The following is an 18,065-nucleotide window of genomic DNA, read 5'->3' on the forward strand; positions in this document are numbered from 1 at the left end:
GGATAGAAACCATTCTAAGTTCATATTCACTTCGTTACAATTGTACTAATTTGTGTAAGAGATAGAGCAAAAATAATCACGATATAATTTTAGAGAGGTAGGCTAGTACAAATTATGTGACCAGAATCATTGGATATTAATGTTTTCTGTTCCTTTTTTTTTTTTTTTTTAAGATTTTTATTTATTTATTTGAAAGAGAGAGACACAGCGGGAGAGGGAACACAAGCAGGGGGACTGGGAGAGGGAGAAGCAGGCTTCCCGCAGAGCAGGGAGCCCGATGCGGGGCTTGATCCCAGGACCCTGGGATCATGACCTGAGCTGAAGGCAGATGCTTAACAACTGAGCCACCGAGGCGCCCCATGTTTTCTGTTTCTTGACATGAAATGTTTTCATTCTGAGCTCTTTATAATTTTATTTTATTTTTAAGATTTATTTATTTATTTAAAGAGAGAGTGCCTGCAGGGGTTGGGGGGAGCAGAGGGAGAGAGAGAGGGAGAATCCCAAGCCGACTCCACACCCAGCATGGAGCTTGACGCAGGGCTCCATCTCATGACCCTGAGATCATGACCTAGGCTGAAATCAAGAATCGGACACTTAACCAACTGAGCCACCCAGGTGCTTTATTGTTTTAAATAATAATTTTCTAATTTATTTTGTATTGAGCTTGTGCAGGTTGTTAGTTGGTATCAGTGTCTTTATTGACCACAATTTTCCTATTGCCTTTAGACTTCTAGAAAAAAGCTAGGCGATTGGGCCATACTTCCTTTCTTTAAACATCTACTCATTTGTATAAATGTAGTTGTTAGAACATATGAAGTATATGAATAGTATATGAGTATTGCGATTTTTAATTTTCCTGATGCCAGTGGATCTACAAAAGGAAATTATTTTTTATGACCTATTTTAACTTACTGAAGAAAGTTGATCTTTTGAAAGATAGTATAAATTTATGACTTTACACTAATAGAAATGCAAATAGTAATAGAAAAGTTTGTAGTACCAGTGAGATTTCTAATAATTGACTTCATCGCTTAATTTTTCATTACTATGTAAACCAGGCTGAGATGATGAATGTGGCTCTGCTATGGCATACTGCAGATCTTTAGGATAAAAGGTCAAATCAAGTTGATACAGTATTTGTTCTTTGTTATTCTTGGTTTACAGCTCTATCTTTGTGGCAAGCGGTCTATGCTTATAGAAAAAAGGCAGCATTAGGGGTGCCTGGGTGTCTCAGTTGGTTAAGCATCTGACTTGATTTCAGCTCAGATCATGATCTCTTGAGTCATGAGATCGAGCTCCCCATTGAGCACAGAGCTCAATGGAGAATCTGCTTGAGATGCTCTCTCTCCCTCTGCCCCTCCCCCTACTCTCTCTCACACACGTACGTGCTCTCCCTCAAATAAATAAATCTTAAAAAAGGCAGCATTATTAAGCAAGAAGGATGTGGCTTTATAGAAATTGTGAAAGGCAGTCATGCAAGTTAACACATGCCAAGGTCTTAAAAAAAAAAATCAGTCTAGAAATATAGAAATCAGATCTTAGACTTTGAACAATTTATTTACTTATTTTTATCGATTTGTTTCTTTATTTGAGAGAGGGGTAGCGCATGTGTACAGGGTGGGTGGGAGGGGCAGAGGGAGAGGGAGAGACAGCCCTAAGCAGACAGTGCACTGGAATGTGGAGCCTGACATGGGGCTCGATCTGACGACCCTGAGATCACTACCTGAGCTGAAACCAAGAATCCGATGCTTAACTGAGTGTGCCACCCAGGCGTCCCCAACTTTGAACAATTTAAATATAAGTTACCTGTTCATTCTTCTTTTGGACCTGGGAATTCCTGATTGTAACTGCTGCTGAATGACACTTTTTAGGCTTTGTGAAATGAGAGAAGAGAAGAAAGCAGGCATTGGGCACTTTAAGGGAAGTCAGGCTAATCTTAGAAAATATATTAGAAATACCTTAAGTAGTGTGCTGGGCCGGAGAGAGACACTGACTTGGTAATATCACAGCAGTGGTAGTCAGCCTCTAAATAAAGATAAGTAAATAGGATCCTTGAGGGTTATTTAGCTGCAAGCAAGAAACAAAAAAGCTTACCATATTAGCTTAAGTAAGAAAGGGGTTTGTCTCATACAACAAGAAGCTGAGTGAGGAAGATAGAACAGGGTTGGTACAGAGCTCAGTGATGTCATCAAAGCCTTAGGTCCCTGGTTTGGGGTGTGAAAGGAAAAGGACTGATAAATGAATGAGTGAATGCATGCCATTTTGAAAAGCTTTCCTAGAAATTCTACCCAGAGGTAGTCCTTCTTACATCTTACAGACCAGAACTGGGTCACAGGACTGTCCTTAGCTCCAGAGAAGTCTGGGTAGGTGACTCTTTTAGCTTTCTAGTTCTCACTGTGGATGAAAGTATGGAGGTGAGGTTTTTGGGTAGCCGGGTCAGAGGGTGTGCTACAATAACAGAGGTTTTGGTTTTTTTGTTTGTGTGTTTGTTTGTTTTGGGGGGGAACACTGATGATGATACCACATGCAAATGACTACCTTGCCAGTTGATTTGATTTTTTTTAACATACACAAGAGTAGAAGGAATACTATAATGAGCCTCCATTACTCATTACTCCTCTTAAAAAATTATCAGTATATTGCCAAATTTTTTTCATCTGTGCATTTCCATGCCATCTTCTTTGCTGGTTATGTATGTATATATGTATGTATTTTATCGTGTATCAATATTTTATTCCTTTATGTTGCTGAATAGTATTCTCTTACATAGATTATACTGCATGTTGTTTATCCATTGACAAAATGATGGACATTTGGATTGTTTTCAGTTTTTTGACCCTTTGTCCAGTACTGTTGCCAACAAATTTTTGTGTACAAATCTATGTGTAGATATATGTTTTCATTTCTTTTGGGTAGATTCTGAGGAGTGGAATTGCTGGGTGTTATGGTAAGTTTATGTTTTTAAGAAACTGTTCTTTAAAGTGACTCTACTGTTTTACATTACCCAGTAATGTATGAAGGGTCTGTTTCTTACACAATTTCACCAGTTGTGTAAGAATTCAATTTATAGCTGTTCTAGTATGTGTTTAGTGATATCTCACTATAGTATTAATTAATTTCCATTTCCTAATGGCTAATGATGTTGAGCTTGTTTTCATGTGCGTATTCATATACTTTGGTGAAATGTTTGTTAAAATCTGTCCAGTTCTGGTTGGGTTGTCTTATTATTGAGTTGTAAGAGTTCTGAATATATTCTGGATACAAGTCCTTTATCACATATGTTTTGCAAATATTTTTCTCCCAATCTGTGGCTTGTCCATGTTCTTAATGGTGTCATTGGAAGTACAAAAGTTGTTTTTTTTTTTTTTTAAGATTTTATTTATTTATCTGACAGAGAGAGAGATAGCGAGAGCAGGAACACAAGCAGGGAGAGTGGGAGTGGGAGAAGCAGGCTTCCCGCCAAGCAGGGAGCCCGATGCGGGGCTCGATCCCAGGACCCTGGGATCATGACCTGAGCCGAAGGCAGAGGCTTAACCGACTGAGCCACCCAGGTGCCCCAAAAGTTTTTAGTTTTGATGAAGTCTAATTTAGCAATTTTTTTCTTGTTTTGAATCATACTTTTTTTTTTTTGTCGTATCCAAGAACTCCTAGATTAACCCAAAGTCTCCGGTGTTCTTTTCTACAAGTTTTGGTCTTAACATTTAGGTCTATGATCCATAGTTAATTTTTGTATACAGTGTGAGTTAACAACCTAAATTCATCTTTTGGCACATAAATATCCAATAGTCCCAGCACTATTTGTTGAAAAGGCCATCTTTTCCACCATTGAATTACTTTGGCATTGTTGTTCAAAAATGAATTGAATGTAAATGTAATGGTTTATTTCTTGACTTTTGTTGTGTTCTATTGATCTGTGTGCCTGTTGTTATAACAAAACTTTATTTTCTTGATTATTTTAGCTTTATAATAAGTTTTGAAATGAGATAGTGTAAGTTGTCCCATTTAGTCATCCTTTTTCAGAATTGTTATGGCAATTTTGAGTCCTTTGAATTTCCATAAAAATTTTTAGCATCAGCTTGTCCATATAAACGAAAAATTCTGATGGAATTTTGATTGGAAATTATTAAATCTGTAGTTCAATTTGGGGAAAATTGTTTCTTAACAATATTGTCTTCCAATCCATGAACATGAAATGGCTCTCCATTTATTTAATTAGTCTCAGCAGTGTTTTGCAATTTTCAGTGTATAAGTGTGGCACTTCTTTTGTTAAAATTATTCTATGCATTTTATTCTTTTGATGCCTTTGTGAACAGAATTGTGTTCTTTCTCTTAGCATTATGTTTTAAAGGTTTAATCCATGTTGTAGCATATAGCAATACTTCATTCTTTTTTGTGGCTATATAGTATTCCTTTGTATGGATCCGTGGATATACTGCGTTTTGTTTATCCATTCATCAGTTGAGCACATTTGGGTTGTCTCTCCCTTTTGGCTATTACTAATGATGCTGTTATAAATATTGGCATATAAGTTTTTCGTGTGGACATATCTTTTCATTTCTCTTAGGTATATATCTAGTATTAGAATTGGTCTGGGAGGATTTCAAATCTTAATTTAATTTATTTACTTGTTACAGGTTTATTATGATATTCTCTTTCTTCTTGAATCAGCTTTGGTAATTTGTTCCTTCCCAGGAGTTTTCATCTAAATTATATGATTTGTTAGCATAAATTATTCATAGTATTTCCTTATAATGTCTTTGATTTCTACAGGGATGGTAGTGATGTCCCTTCTTCCATTCTTGATTTTGGTAATTTGTATGTATCGTGTTTTTTTTTTTTCCTTGGTCAATCTAGCTAAAAGTTTGATATTGCTGATTTTCTCAAAAGACTAACCTTTGGGGTTGGTTGGGGTGCTTGGGTGGCTCAGTCGGTTAAGCGTCTGACTTTGGCCCAGATCATGATCTCAGGGCCCTGGGTTAGAGCCCCACATCAGGCTCCATTGCTCGGGTGGGGGGGGGTCTGCTTATTCCTCTACCCCTGCTTGTTCTCTCTTTCTCTGTGTCAAGTAAATCTTAAAAAAAGACGACTAACCTGGTTTTGTTGATTTTTCTGTATTTCCTGTTTCATTTTTCCCTATTTCATTTTATTGATTTCTACTCTAAACTTTATTTCATTCCTTTTGCTTGCTCTGGATTTGCTTTGCTGTTTATCTAATTTTTTAATTCCTTAAAGTGAAAGCTTAGATTACTGATTTGAGATATTTCTTCTTATCTAACATAGGCATTTACAACTATAAATTTTCCTTTTAGCACTGCTTGAACCTCATCCTATAACTTTTTATGCTTTGTTTCCATTTTTATTCAGTTCAGTGCATTTTTTTATTTCTTTTTGTGATTTTTCTGTTGACCCATTGGTTATTTAGAAAAATGTTCTTTAATTTCCAAATATTTGTTGATTTCCTAAAGTTTCTTTTATTGTTGATTTCTAGTTTTCTTGTGGTCATGGTCAGAAAACATGTGTTATATGATTTCAGTTCTCTTAAATTTATTGAGACCTGATTTATTTCTTAGCATATGACCTGTCCTGGAGAATATTCCATGTGTGCTTGAAAGGAATATATATTCTGTTGTCAGGTGGAATTTTATGTAAATTTTAGTTAGTTCCAGTTAGTTGTTAGTGATGTTTAAGTCTTCTGTATCTTTGCTGATTTTCTGTTTAGTTCTATCAATTATTGAGAGTGAGGTATTGAAGCCTCCAGTTGTTATTGTTGAATTTTCTATTTGTCCTTTCAGTTACTGTTTATTTATTTTGGGGCTCTGTTGTCATGTGCATGTGTATTTATAGTGGGTATAGCTTCCTGATAAGTTGATTTTCTTAGCCTTAGGAATTGGCCGTCCTTGACCTGAGTAGTATTTATTGTCTTAATGTCTATTTTGTATGATTTTAATATACACTATTTAGTAAAGAATACTCTAGGTCTCTTTTTGCATGGAACCTTTCTTTTCATTCTTTTTTTTTTCTTTCTTGTCGGAGGGGGCAGCAAAGCAAGGTTTATTGAGTGATAGCAAAGTGATAGCACAAAGCTCGGAAGGAGGGAGGGGACCCGAGAGGGTTGCCGCTTTCTTTTCAGTCTTTTGCTTTCAACCTATTAGTGTTATTGAATCTAAAGGGTATCTCTTAAATGCAGTATATAGTTTGATCTTTTTTTTTGGTCCAGTCTCAAAATTGCTGTCATTGATTGACATATTTAGTTCTTTTATATTTAAATATACCATTTTGTTATATGTTATATATTTCATATATTTTTTGTTCTTTTGTTTCTCCTTTATGTCATCCTTTGTGTTAAATATTTTTTATTGTACTATTGAAATTTCCCTTTTATTTTTTTAATATATGTGTATATATATATATATATTTTAAAGATTTATTTATTTTAGAGCACTTGGGAGAGTGAGCAAGCCAGGAGTGTGGGGAGGGGCCGAGGGAGAGGGAGAGAAAGAACTTCAAGCAGGCTCCCTGCTTAGGGCAAAGCGTGATGCAGGGCTGGATTTCACTACCCTGAGATCATGAGCTGAGCCGAAATCAGGAGTTGGATACTTAACTGAGTGAGCCACCCAGGTATTCCTTAAGTTATATTCTTAATGGTTGCTCTAGGGATTAAAATAATGCATTTTAATTTATGACAATTTACTTGAGATTAATATTAACTTAATTCCAGTATATATAGAAAGTTTGCTCCATAAAGCTCTATTCACTCCTCCTTTTTTGTGTTATATGTATATCTCAAATGTATTATAAACTCAACAATATAGTGTTAATGATTTGATGTCTTCTCAAATTAAGGAGAATAAAAGAGAAGAACATATATTTATATAGTCTTTTATATTTACCCTCATATTTACCTTTTTTTGGTGTTCTTTATTTGTTCAGGTGGATTTGAATTACCGTATGTTGTCAGCTTGACGGATTTCTTGTGGTGTCTTTTTGTGTGTGTGTAAGGCGGGTTTACTAGCAATAGATTTTCTTAGTCTTTGGAAGTGTTTTTGTTTGCCCTTCATTTTTATTTTATTTTATTTATTTATTTATTTTATTTATTTATTTTTAAAGATTTTATTTATTTATTTGACAGAGAGAGAGATACAGCGAGAGAGGGAACACAAGCAGGGGAAGTGGGAGAGGGGGAAGCAGGCTTCCCACTGAGCAGGGAGCCCGATGCAGGGCTCAATCCCAGGACCCCGGGATCATGACCTGAGCCGAAGGAAGACACTTAACGACTGAGCCACCCAGGTGCCTCTGCCCTTCATTTTTAAAGAATAGTTTTTCTGGATATGTAGAATTATTGATTAATTGTTTCTTTTAGCATTTTGAATTTATCATTTCGGTGCCTTTTGGTTTTCATTGTTCTTTATGAGAAGTTGTTACTTTTACTGTAGTTCTGGTATAGAAGTCTTTTTCTGTTGCTGCTTTCAGAATTTAGCCTTTGTCTTTCAGTAGTGTGACTCAAGGTGTAGATCTCTTTCTGTTTATCCACTTGGAGTTTAATTTATCTTCTTGTATTGGTAGATTATTATTTTTCATCAAAGTTTGAAAGTTTTCTGCTGCATCTTTTCAAATATTTTTTTCAGCTTTTTTCTCACTCATGTCTGGTACATATTGGTATGCTTGATATTATCCTTATAGCTCTTTGATTCTCTTTACGGTTATTAGGTCTTTTTTTCCTATGATTTTCATTTTGGGTAGTTTCTATTGATCTTTAAGTTCATTTATTATTCATCATTCTCAAATCTGTTAAATTTTGTTACTATGCTTTTCAACTTATGATTTCCATCGGTTCTGTTTTTAAAATTGAGATTCACGTGACATAAAATTCACCATTTTGAAGTACAAAGTTTAGTAGTGTTTAGTATATTCACAGGGTTATGCCACCATTATCATTGTCTAATTCCAGAACATTTTCATCACCCCATAAAGAAATCTTGTGCCCATTAGCACTTACTCTTCCTTCCCCACTTGCCCTAACTCCTAGCAACGCCTAATCTATTTTCTGTCTTGATGGATTTGCTTATTCTGGACATGACATGAATGGAATCATACAATATGTGGCCTTTTGCATCTGGCTTCTTTCACCTAGCTTAATGTTTTCAAGGTTCATCCATGTTGTAGCATGGGTCAGTGCTTCATTCCTTTTTATGGCTAGGTAATATTCCATTAAGTGGATATGAGTATGCCACATTTTGTTTATCTATGAATCAATTGACAGACATTTGAATTATCTCCACTTTGGCACTTACGAATAGTGTTTCATTTGGTTCTTTTTAATAATTTGTACATATTTATATTTGCTATTTCATGAGTCATAGACATCATACTTTAAAAAATTCTTTAATCACGACTTCCTTCAGTTATTTAACATATTTATAAATAGCTGCTTTGAAGTCTTGGCCTTTTAAGTCCAGTATCTTTGCCCCCTCAGAGTTAGTGCCTATTGATTTCTTCCCTTCCCCATCCCCCATGTATGGAGCACACACTTTCTTATTTCTTTGTATGTCTCATGATTTTTTTTGTTGAAAACTAGAAGTTTTGGATAATATAGCAGATCGGAGTTCTGATTTTTGCCCTGAGGGTTGTTAGTATTGTTTTGTTAGTGTGTTTAGTAAAGTGTCTGTACTGAATCTGTAGAGTCTGTTTAATGGGCAGTGATTGCTGATATCTCTGCTCAATTTTAATTTTTATTGTATTTTTAAACCTGGCTAACTAGGGATTAGTCCTGTATCAGCCTGAGTTAGTCGTCAGCCAGTGATTGGTCTTTGCTTGATTTAAACACTTTGTTCCATTATATGCTTCTTCCACATGCTGATGATTCTTGGTGTATTTTCAAAGTTCAAGCAGTTTTTAAGTTTGCCCTGGCTTTTGCTTTCCTCTAGGATCTCTTGGATTTCCTCTGTGTGTGTGCATCATCATGGTTTGCCAGGGATTTGTAGATAGCTCGATTTCTCTCTAGTCTCTTCTGCATGGATGGGTAGAGAGCATATTAAGAACCCATATGGCTGTGTATTTTCTGTATCTCCCTGCGAAATGTTTGCCTGATATGCTGGTTCTTTGCTTGCCGCAACTTCGTGTTTGCTGAGCCACTGTGTGTTGGCACTGGGATCACTACTATTACTGATAATACTGTTTGGGGTGGACTTTTTCTGTGCTTCAGTCCAAATCATGCCAGCCTCCTCTGCAAGTGAATCTGCTGAATTTCAAAGCTTGCCTTGCCCTTGTATAATTACCATGGCAACCCAGCTGGGACGGAAGGTGGGAGTAACCCCAGGCAAGAATGCCACAGACTCCCACAGTTCTTACCTGTGGTTTTATGGTAACCACTTCTTCATTTGTTTTATGTTTTTGGTCAATTTCCAGAGCCCTGAAATGGTCCCTGACAGTTTTCTGTAGTTATTGCCTTTTGGGGAGAGCATTTGCTAATTTACTTATTCCATCATACCTGAACTCCCTTCACCCTCCAGATTGACATTTCATTAACAAAAAACTTTGAGATGCTGTGTAATAAGAGTTTCTGTCTACTGCGTAGTGAAGAACACCAAATGGTTCATGTTTTTGGTCTAGAGATCAAAATGATCAAAATAGCAATTAATAGAGATTAAAATAGAATTGTGGCATATTTTTCCACTACTTCCCTCGAGTTCCTATGGTACAGTTTTTATTATTTTGTTTAATTAAAGATTTAGTCTGTATTATTTTGTATAATATCATTTGTTAAATTAGGTAAATAAAATTTCTCTGGGATTCTGAGCTAAAACATTTTTTGCATTCTTTAGTATTTTTTTATTTTATCTTGTAAACAGATCTTACATCAGCTAATATTATTAACAAATAAACATTTATTGCATGCTTATGTTGTTCTAAACACTCTACATGTATGAAATCTTTTAGTCCTAACAACTGATGAGTTATAGATAATATTTCCATTTCATAGATAGGTAACTTAAAGTCACACACCTCATGGTTCAAGAGGTAGTTAATAGTTGAAAGGCACTTCCTGTTAAGTGAGATTATAAATAAAATCAGATTTGTCTATTAAAATTCTCAAGAATATTTGCATTTTTTCTTAAGATTTGGTTTGGATGGCTTAGTCTGAAATAGATACTCTTCTTTTTTAGAGAAAAACTCAAATGTGATTTGAGTATTTTAATAAACAAATAGAACAAAGTAGTATAAATTCTTGCCTCTAAAGAGAATAATTGTGGGTGGCTCAGACGGTTAAGTGACTGCCTTCCTGCTCAGGTCCTGATCCTGAGGTCCTGGGATCAAGTCCTGCATCAGACTCCTTGCTCAGTGGGGAGCCTCCATCTCCCTCTGCCTGCCACTCCCCCTGCTTGTGCACATTCTCTCTCTCTCTGATTAAAAAAAAAAAATAATAAAGAGAATAATTGTTTTACAGTTTCAGTTCACTTAACACTCTGGGAAGTAAAAGTTGGTAATTTGAGAGGGACCATTTAAAATTTCTCTTTCTTAAAGATAAGTGGGCAGGGAGACTTTTGATTATGTTAAAGAGAGTTGTTGAGTTCTTTATGCTGAAGGAGAGAGGAAATAGGGGTCTTGTGTTTCTCTTGGGTTTTGCTATCCTGGTATTGTGTTTGGGGGCATGGAACTATTGGTGGAAGGTAGAAGGAAAGATGTTAAGGAGCAGAAGAGCTATTCTTTTAGTTATAATTATTTAAGGATTATAAGCCCTTATGTTGATGTTTGGAGCAGTCCATGAACCCACAGCACAAAATCACACCACCACCACTTACCTGATAAGTACCATTCTCTAGTTGCACATAGAGTAAGAGAAGACAGCCTTTTGGGGGTTGAATTTGCAAACCTAAATATAGAATTAAAATAATGGCCACCCAGAGAAATCAATTTTGTATTTATTAAAAATAATACAAATGTCTTAAATTTGTTTAGTTTCACATACATTATTATGTCTAAGTGTTTTTCACATTTAAGGTACTTCTGGAATCACTGAGGTTCTCTGTGATATATTGTAGTTTTTAATTTGATAAAATTAAAGGACTTCTAATGGAGTCCCATCATTTATCACTAATTAGAATGACCAGTCACTAAGGATACTAAGCAATAGTCTTTAGTTAGTGGGTGGTTTTTTTTCCCTTGCATTTTTTAAATGAGTATTTTTGATAGATTTTTAAAAAAAATGCTTTTATAAGAAGCCACATGATATTATAAACATAATATTCCTTTTGAATGTTAATAGGCTAAAAATAGATTTTAATAATAGATTATTTTTATTTATTTTTAAAAAGATTTTATTTATTTATTTTTTAGAGAGCGAGCGAGAGAGAAACAGCATGAGAGGGGAGAGGGTCAGAGGGAGAAGCAGGCTCCCCGCTGAGCCGGGAGCCTGATGTGGGACTCGATCCCAGGACCCTGGGATCATGACCTGAGCCGAAGGCAGACGCTTAACCATCTGAGCCACCCAGGCGCCCAATAATAATAGATTATTTTTTAGAGCAGTTTAGTTTACAGAAAAATTGTGCAGAAAGTATAGTGCTTTCAGGGGCGCCTGGGTGGCACAGTTGGTTAAGCTTCTGACTCATGATTGCAGCTCAGGTCATGATCTCAGGGTCATGAGATCGAGCCCCGTGTCGGGCTCTGCACTCAGTGCAGAGTCTGCTTAAGTTTCTCTCTCCCTCTGCCCCTTCCCCCTGTGTGTGTGTGTGCGTGTGCGCGCTCTCTCTGTCCTTTCTTAAATAAATAAATCTTAAAAAATAAAAAAAGGAAAGTATAGTGTCTTCCTGTATATCCCCTTTTCCCTTCACAGAGATTCCCCCTATTATTAACACCTTGCATTGGTGTGGTACGTTTGTTACAATTGATGACTCAATACTGATATTCCTATTGATTTTTTTTAAAAGCAACTATTATCTAGTTTAACAGATGCATAGTTTCTGTAATGTTGAGTAACTGTTGTTCATTTATTACTCATTTTTAAAATACTCTTATTAACAGTGAAACACAATTACTCTCCTCTTTTTAGGGTGGAATAATTAATGATGGTTCTGAATTGATTGGTCCTGCTGAAGCTTATTCAGATTCCCTCGTTGATAGCTTTCCTGAGTGTAGTACAGAAGGTAGGACATTTTGAATTTTTTTCATTTCATGGTTTTGATTGCAGACTATAAATCATATTTGAATTGCAAAAGAATAGATGGCTATAGGAATTTGAGAGTATTTCACCAATTCTAAGATACTTTTTTCCTTAACATTTTAGTATCACTGATGTTGGGTACATGATACTGGGTCGATGATATCTTACATTTAATTGACAGCTTTTTTTCTTTCTTAGTGTGATATATAAAATAATGATTTATCCTACAATTAATGGCATATTAGATTTGATAAAATGTGGTATAAATGAATGTTCAGAATTCATATTGTCTAGCGTTAAGAATATTTTGCTAAAGTTTATCTAGCAGTATCTGACATTTAAACAATGAATTTTAAGACTGGCTTTAAAAGTTTAGTCATGTTCCCAGAAAGAATAAACCTAGGGCAGTTTTAATGTTTTTAGTATGTTTTATAATAACATGAGTCTGAACCAAAGCAGTTTTTGAAATTATAATCACTTTAATTCAAGAATGCTTAATCCCTTGTTTTATTCCTATGTTAAGCCATCCTTGAATTTTTATGAAGATTTAAAATACATACATTTTTGTCTTTAAATTTCCTTAGCTAGTTTTCTTCCAGGGAAGAATTTGGAATTAAGAAAAAGAGATTTGGAGACAGGGAGGAAGAGTCTTTAAAAATAGATAGTTAGATTTGTTTGAGGAGGCTTAGGTTTGTTTTATATAAAAGTAAAATCATAGACTAGATATTTCTCGATCTCTTTCATGGATAACAGTTTATGGTAGAGGAGGATGCTGAATATGGGAGGTAGCCATAATCTCATTTCAGTGATCTTTTTGTGGGGATATGTACTGATGTCATATGTCAACAGACACTGATATAGATTTATTGCAGTAAATTCCCATCTTAATTTGGTAGGAGCAGCAAGTTCCCATCCATTGTGTAGGCTGAAGCATTTAAAATTTTTCAAGTGCCTTGTTAGTGCAGTAGGTAGCATATCAGCCTCATAACATTTGTTTTTCTTTTGTTGCCACCACATTAGCTCTTCTTGTTTTTCATAGTGGCTCCCATTGACTTAAAAACCAAGTCCATTCATTAGTGTTTTGTGTAATGTATGGGAACCTTAGGCCCAGGGATTTCCATTAGGTCCTCAATGTCTTTGACTCTATACTGAATCAGCCAAGGTCATAGGAAAACACTGCTGACAGTAATTTTACTTTACAATCCAAATACCTGTTCTTCGTAACCTGTTTTGATCTGCAGATCCTTGCCAGGCTTTGAAACATCCCTGCTTGGGATCCCAGTGTGATTCTGTTTTTAGAGCTGGTTTCCTTGGAAGGTAACTATCTGGGATAACCTGATCTGGCTGTTGCCTCGGAGATACTCTTTTCCTGAGAAAGGAGGAGAAGGGTATCTTCTGCCCGTAGATGTGCTGATTTGGTGACATCCAGTAGTTAAACAAATAGAAAGATTTGTAGGAGAGTGTTCAGTGAGGAGTACAGTTCTTGGAGATGGTAGAATGTTTTTTAGTTTCTCTCCTTTTGTGTTTTGTTACAGGAAACTAAGGTTGCATGACTCGGGGATGGCTATATTCTTTTGATATCTATAATAAGCTTTTTTTTACTAGGTGTGAGTCAGCTATGGTGGGAGATGTGTGTCTCAGGAACCTATTTTAGTGTAGGATCATCATGGATGAGAATGATACAGAGGTCTTTTGTTCTTTGTTACCATCTGGAAGAGAAGGGGCGGAGCATTATTATTAGGAATGTGTTTTCTTGGGATGGTGTTCCAAAATATGGGAAGCTGTTCAGGGTAAAAATGTGGCTGTGGTAAAAATGTGGTAAAAAACAAAAAGGATATATTACCTAAAGCTAGGATGAGTTTGTAATTTATTGTCCTAAGTGGGACACACACTTCTGAGAAATAAAGAGGATGCTTTAATAAAGTACAACGAGACCACACGCATACACCAGGACCGCCCCTGGCACACTGAGACGGATGGTGTGGGCCGCTCTACCTAAAGCAGTTGTTTCAGGGTTTATCTTTGAAGTTTCGAAAAGATGGGTTTTCTTTCTTTCTTTCTTTCTTTTTTTTTTAAGATTTTATTTATTTGACAGAGAGAGAGAGAGCCCGCGCACGAGCAGCGGGGAATGGCAGGTAGAGGGGGAGGGAGAAGCAGACTCCCCGCTGAACAGGGAGCCCAATGCGGGGCTCGATCCCACCACCCTGCGATCATGACCTGAGCTAAAGGCAGGATACTTAACCGACTGAGCCACCTAGGCTCCCCGAAAAGATGGGTTTTCCTTGGAAAGATTTATCTTTTAGGAATATGCTTTTATGAGAGAAATTGGGGGCAACCGTTTTGTTAATAACCCCAGAAAAGACTTATGCTACCGAAAAGTAATACTGGCATTTTATCCTTTCCGTGCATAGTTCAGTTCTCCAACTGTATTACCATCTCTGGAACACGCTGTGATCCATGACGAATGCAAAATGTGGAACTAGAAAGGCTGTACGTGCTTATGTTTTTTACCCCCTCCCTTTAAAAGCCTTTATGCCTGACTAATTAATCCTGCTGAAAGACACTTTGTTGACAAATATAGCTCAGAGTGTCAGACAGCTTGCAAATTCATTGTTATATGAGAGGGGAAAATGACTTTTAAATATCATGAGATTGTCTGGCATACTGGTGGTGGAAGAGATACTTTCCTACCAAAAGGTCTGCAAACCCCCGAGACAGCCAAGGGAGAGGGCCTCTCCTAGCAAAAGAGCAGGAGAGCTGGCAGCTGGCCAAGCCCCACAGGTATACAGTGAAATGGAGGGTTGTAGAGGGATTGTGGTGGCAAGTGCTTGTGGTTTGGATTTAGAGCCAAAATGTGAGGAGGTGATTCACTCCATAACGACTCCTCTGAGTGTAGTATTTTAAATGGTGTTTCAGAGGTGTATTCATTTTTCATACTTGTGATTTAGTTGGCCAGTGAAATGAGCCAGAGGGGCAAATCTTAATATATAGTCTGCTGTTCAAGGTCCTTCAGTAGAGTTAGAATGACATGGCAAGTATATCACCTCTCAGAGGACAGATGTAGAGGCTAAGTGATCATTATTTTTATTAGTACCATAAAAAATGCAATCAACAGGTCTTAATTTACCTTGAAAGAAAGTTTTCTGAGGAAAACATAAAGAGCTGGATTAATGTTTTTTTTTTTTTAATTATCATTATTTGATAGTAATGGGATAGAGGAAACCCCTTTAAAGTTTCATAGAATCAATAATGTGGTGATTAACTGGTAAATATGTTTTATCTAATAAGAAACTGATAATTATAAAATTATTCGGTAGGTTTTTAGATAAAAAGTTAATATTGTTTTATGTTTTTAAAATGAAATGCTGGTCACTCTTTATCTCCTTTGTCCAGAGAAATTAAACTATACATATTTTTAAAGATGAAAGAAGATTGACTTGATTGTTAACATCTTATTTCCTTTTTAAACTTGCATCTTTTCATTTGATTAAACTTAGCTATGAAGTTACTATGACATTTGTGGAAATCTGGCCAAAATGATGCATTGGAATTGAGCTTCTTGACATGTTTCTCTCATCTGTTGGCCAGTTTGAGGGATGAGGTTGCTTTACTGCCATGCTGGCCTTGATATTGGGGCCTTTGATGTTGGTAGACTCTCATCTGGTAACCTGTGTCATTTCCTCTTCTTGCAGTTATGGGAGGGACATCTTCCAGGTCTGTGCACCAAACAAGAGAAAATAATTAGGTGATCATAACCACAAATACAAATTGAGAGATCAGCTTCTTAAATGTAGATCTTAAGAGTGATGAATGTTCTTAAATGTCTCCTGGGGTAGTCGGATCTTCTTCTTCCTTCTTCCTCCTCCTCCTCCTCCTCCTCCTCCTCCTCCTCCTTCTTTTTTTGGTGGTAAATTGTGGGTTAAGAGCTCCCTCGGGTTCAATTGTAGCTATTGTAGACGTAAGAAAGGATCTATTAAGCTGTCTTGAATTCCATTTTAGAGTAAATGAGATGTACATTTGGAGACTAGCATCCTTTGCTGGTCTATGTAAGGGATCTCTAAAATCACTTTCAGTTCAAAGATTTGTGTTTTTATTTGATGGCGGGGTTGATAATTCTTTCCATTAAAGCATGAAGATTAAAAAAATAAAGCATGAAGATTAAACTGTATTAAGTTGAATAATGTTGATTAGTTTTAAACTGTTAGGGGAGACTAATTGGAAGGGTGAATAGCTATTTAAGTTTGAAGAAAGTCTTCTGTGTCAGTGTACCATTTTATTATTATTATATTTTTCTTTTTATTATTTGTGCTATTTTCATTTAGTTGATTTAAAGCCAATGCTCTGAGGCAGGATCGTTTTAAAAAGGAATATTCTTCAGTTGATTGGCTACTTAATAGCCTAAATCTGTTTTTCAGGCAAACTTAAAGTTTGCTTTAGAACTGCATAGAGGTGGTGTAAAATGACAAAATATAGAAAGCCTAATTAAAAGTAATTTAAAGTAGAATTTAGTGCAAATGTCCACTAGGTGGCACCAGGAGAACTCTAAATCTTGTTACTGGCATTATTCTAGGCCCTCCTGTATTAAGAGAGTAGGTTTATTCACTTTGAAGTTCCTTTTTCTCTTAAGTGCTTATCTACTTAATGTTATTCATTGCCCTTTATTGAATTTTCTTTGGTGCGGGAGCTTAAAATAACTAGGGAAAAAAGAATAGATCATTATTCTCAAGAAAAACACAAATGAGAATGTGTCATTGTATGTGTGCATGTAAAACAAGTGATATATATTATAAATATTGACTCTTAAAAACCCTAGGGCTATTGAGATTAATGTTAGCTATTAGGAGTTTAGGAGTTGGGTGGGGAAGATAAAAAAAATTCATGATATGTCATGGGAGCTGTTTTAGAGTAAAAGGAACATGAAGAATGGTATAGATAAATCCCTTATTCCACAATTAAAAATGGGAATTTCAGAGAAGTAAAGCCATGTGCCTAAGGCAGTCCAGGCATTCTAGGAAGTCAGCAGCAATTATAGAAGCATGTTCTGAAGGAAGAGATTTAATCTTATGGAGAAGGAGGCAGTGAGAATCCATATTTGGTATAGAAAGCTCAGCGTGAGCTACCTCTGTGCTGGTAGCAGGTTTGATTTGCAGAGAAGATTATGGAGAGTAGCAACATAGAAAGTTCATTAGGTAGGAAGGGAAGCCAACTCACAGATCTTTGTTGTTCATGGTAAGATAACAGTATTAGGGTTGTAATTTTGATTGATGTGTTGTTTCCTGAGGTGATTCAGTTTTTCACCAAATAATGCAGTAAATATACTGGTGCTCTTTTCAGAAATTTTCAGGGGTGAAGCAAAGACTTGTCTCCAGGACATTATAAAAATGTGAAACATCAAAGGAATGGTACTTTTTCATAACAGTAGCTATTTCTAAATGATACATTGGTAATCGAGTACGAGAGTCTTAATTAACATCAAGTTTTAGATTTAGGTATTTGCCTAAAATCATATTAATAAGGGCTTGTTTCTTAATGGAGATTGATATGTATGTCTTCTATCTCAGGGTGACCTTTGTTCTGCTGGCTAGATATTTTGCTTTGTGTGTGAAGCATGAGTCATTGCTACTAGGAAAAGTAGAAATTCCCTTTCGTTGACTGAACCTCAGTGCTCAGTGAAAGCTATCAGCTAATAATAATGAGGCCATGTATTTTATATATAGTTGACCATGAGAGACCACCTGTTGTTCTAAAGGAAACTGATCTCTTTTTGCAGATGGTCTTCAAATACAGATTTCTGATAGTTTATAGTATAAAGATTTATTCTATAGCAACTCCACCTTTTCCCCTGGTGCCTGTCTTTCAGAGGTGGTGTCCTAGACAGATTTCACTAGACTGCCCTACTCTGAGCAGT

General features: G+C 36.1%; 1 protein-coding gene across 16 annotated transcripts in view; it reads left to right on the plus strand.

The window, feature by feature from the left end:
* Window positions 1–18,065, plus strand: part of RPS6KC1 (ribosomal protein S6 kinase C1) — a 344,999-nt gene that overhangs the window by 35,768 nt on the left and 291,166 nt on the right. For 15 of the 16 annotated variants that reach the window (XR_010412288.1, XM_045877211.3, XM_054507978.2 and 12 more), the window contains exon 5: window positions 12,047–12,140. The exons of the other annotated variant lie outside the window; for it this stretch is intronic. Coding sequence is in view for 14 of the 15 variants with exons in the window: in XM_045877211.3 (XP_045733167.2) it covers window positions 12,047–12,140 (94 nt within the window). In the remaining variant the exon portion in view is untranslated. The remainder of the gene's footprint in view (window positions 1–12,046; window positions 12,141–18,065) is intronic. 16 annotated transcript variants of the gene reach the window in all.

This window comes from Mirounga angustirostris, unplaced genomic scaffold (assembly GCF_029215605.1).
Source record: "Mirounga angustirostris isolate CCGP_5_RB_7025 unplaced genomic scaffold, mMirAng1.0.hap1 SCAF_6, whole genome shotgun sequence".
NCBI lineage: Eukaryota > Metazoa > Chordata > Mammalia > Carnivora > Phocidae > Mirounga > Mirounga angustirostris.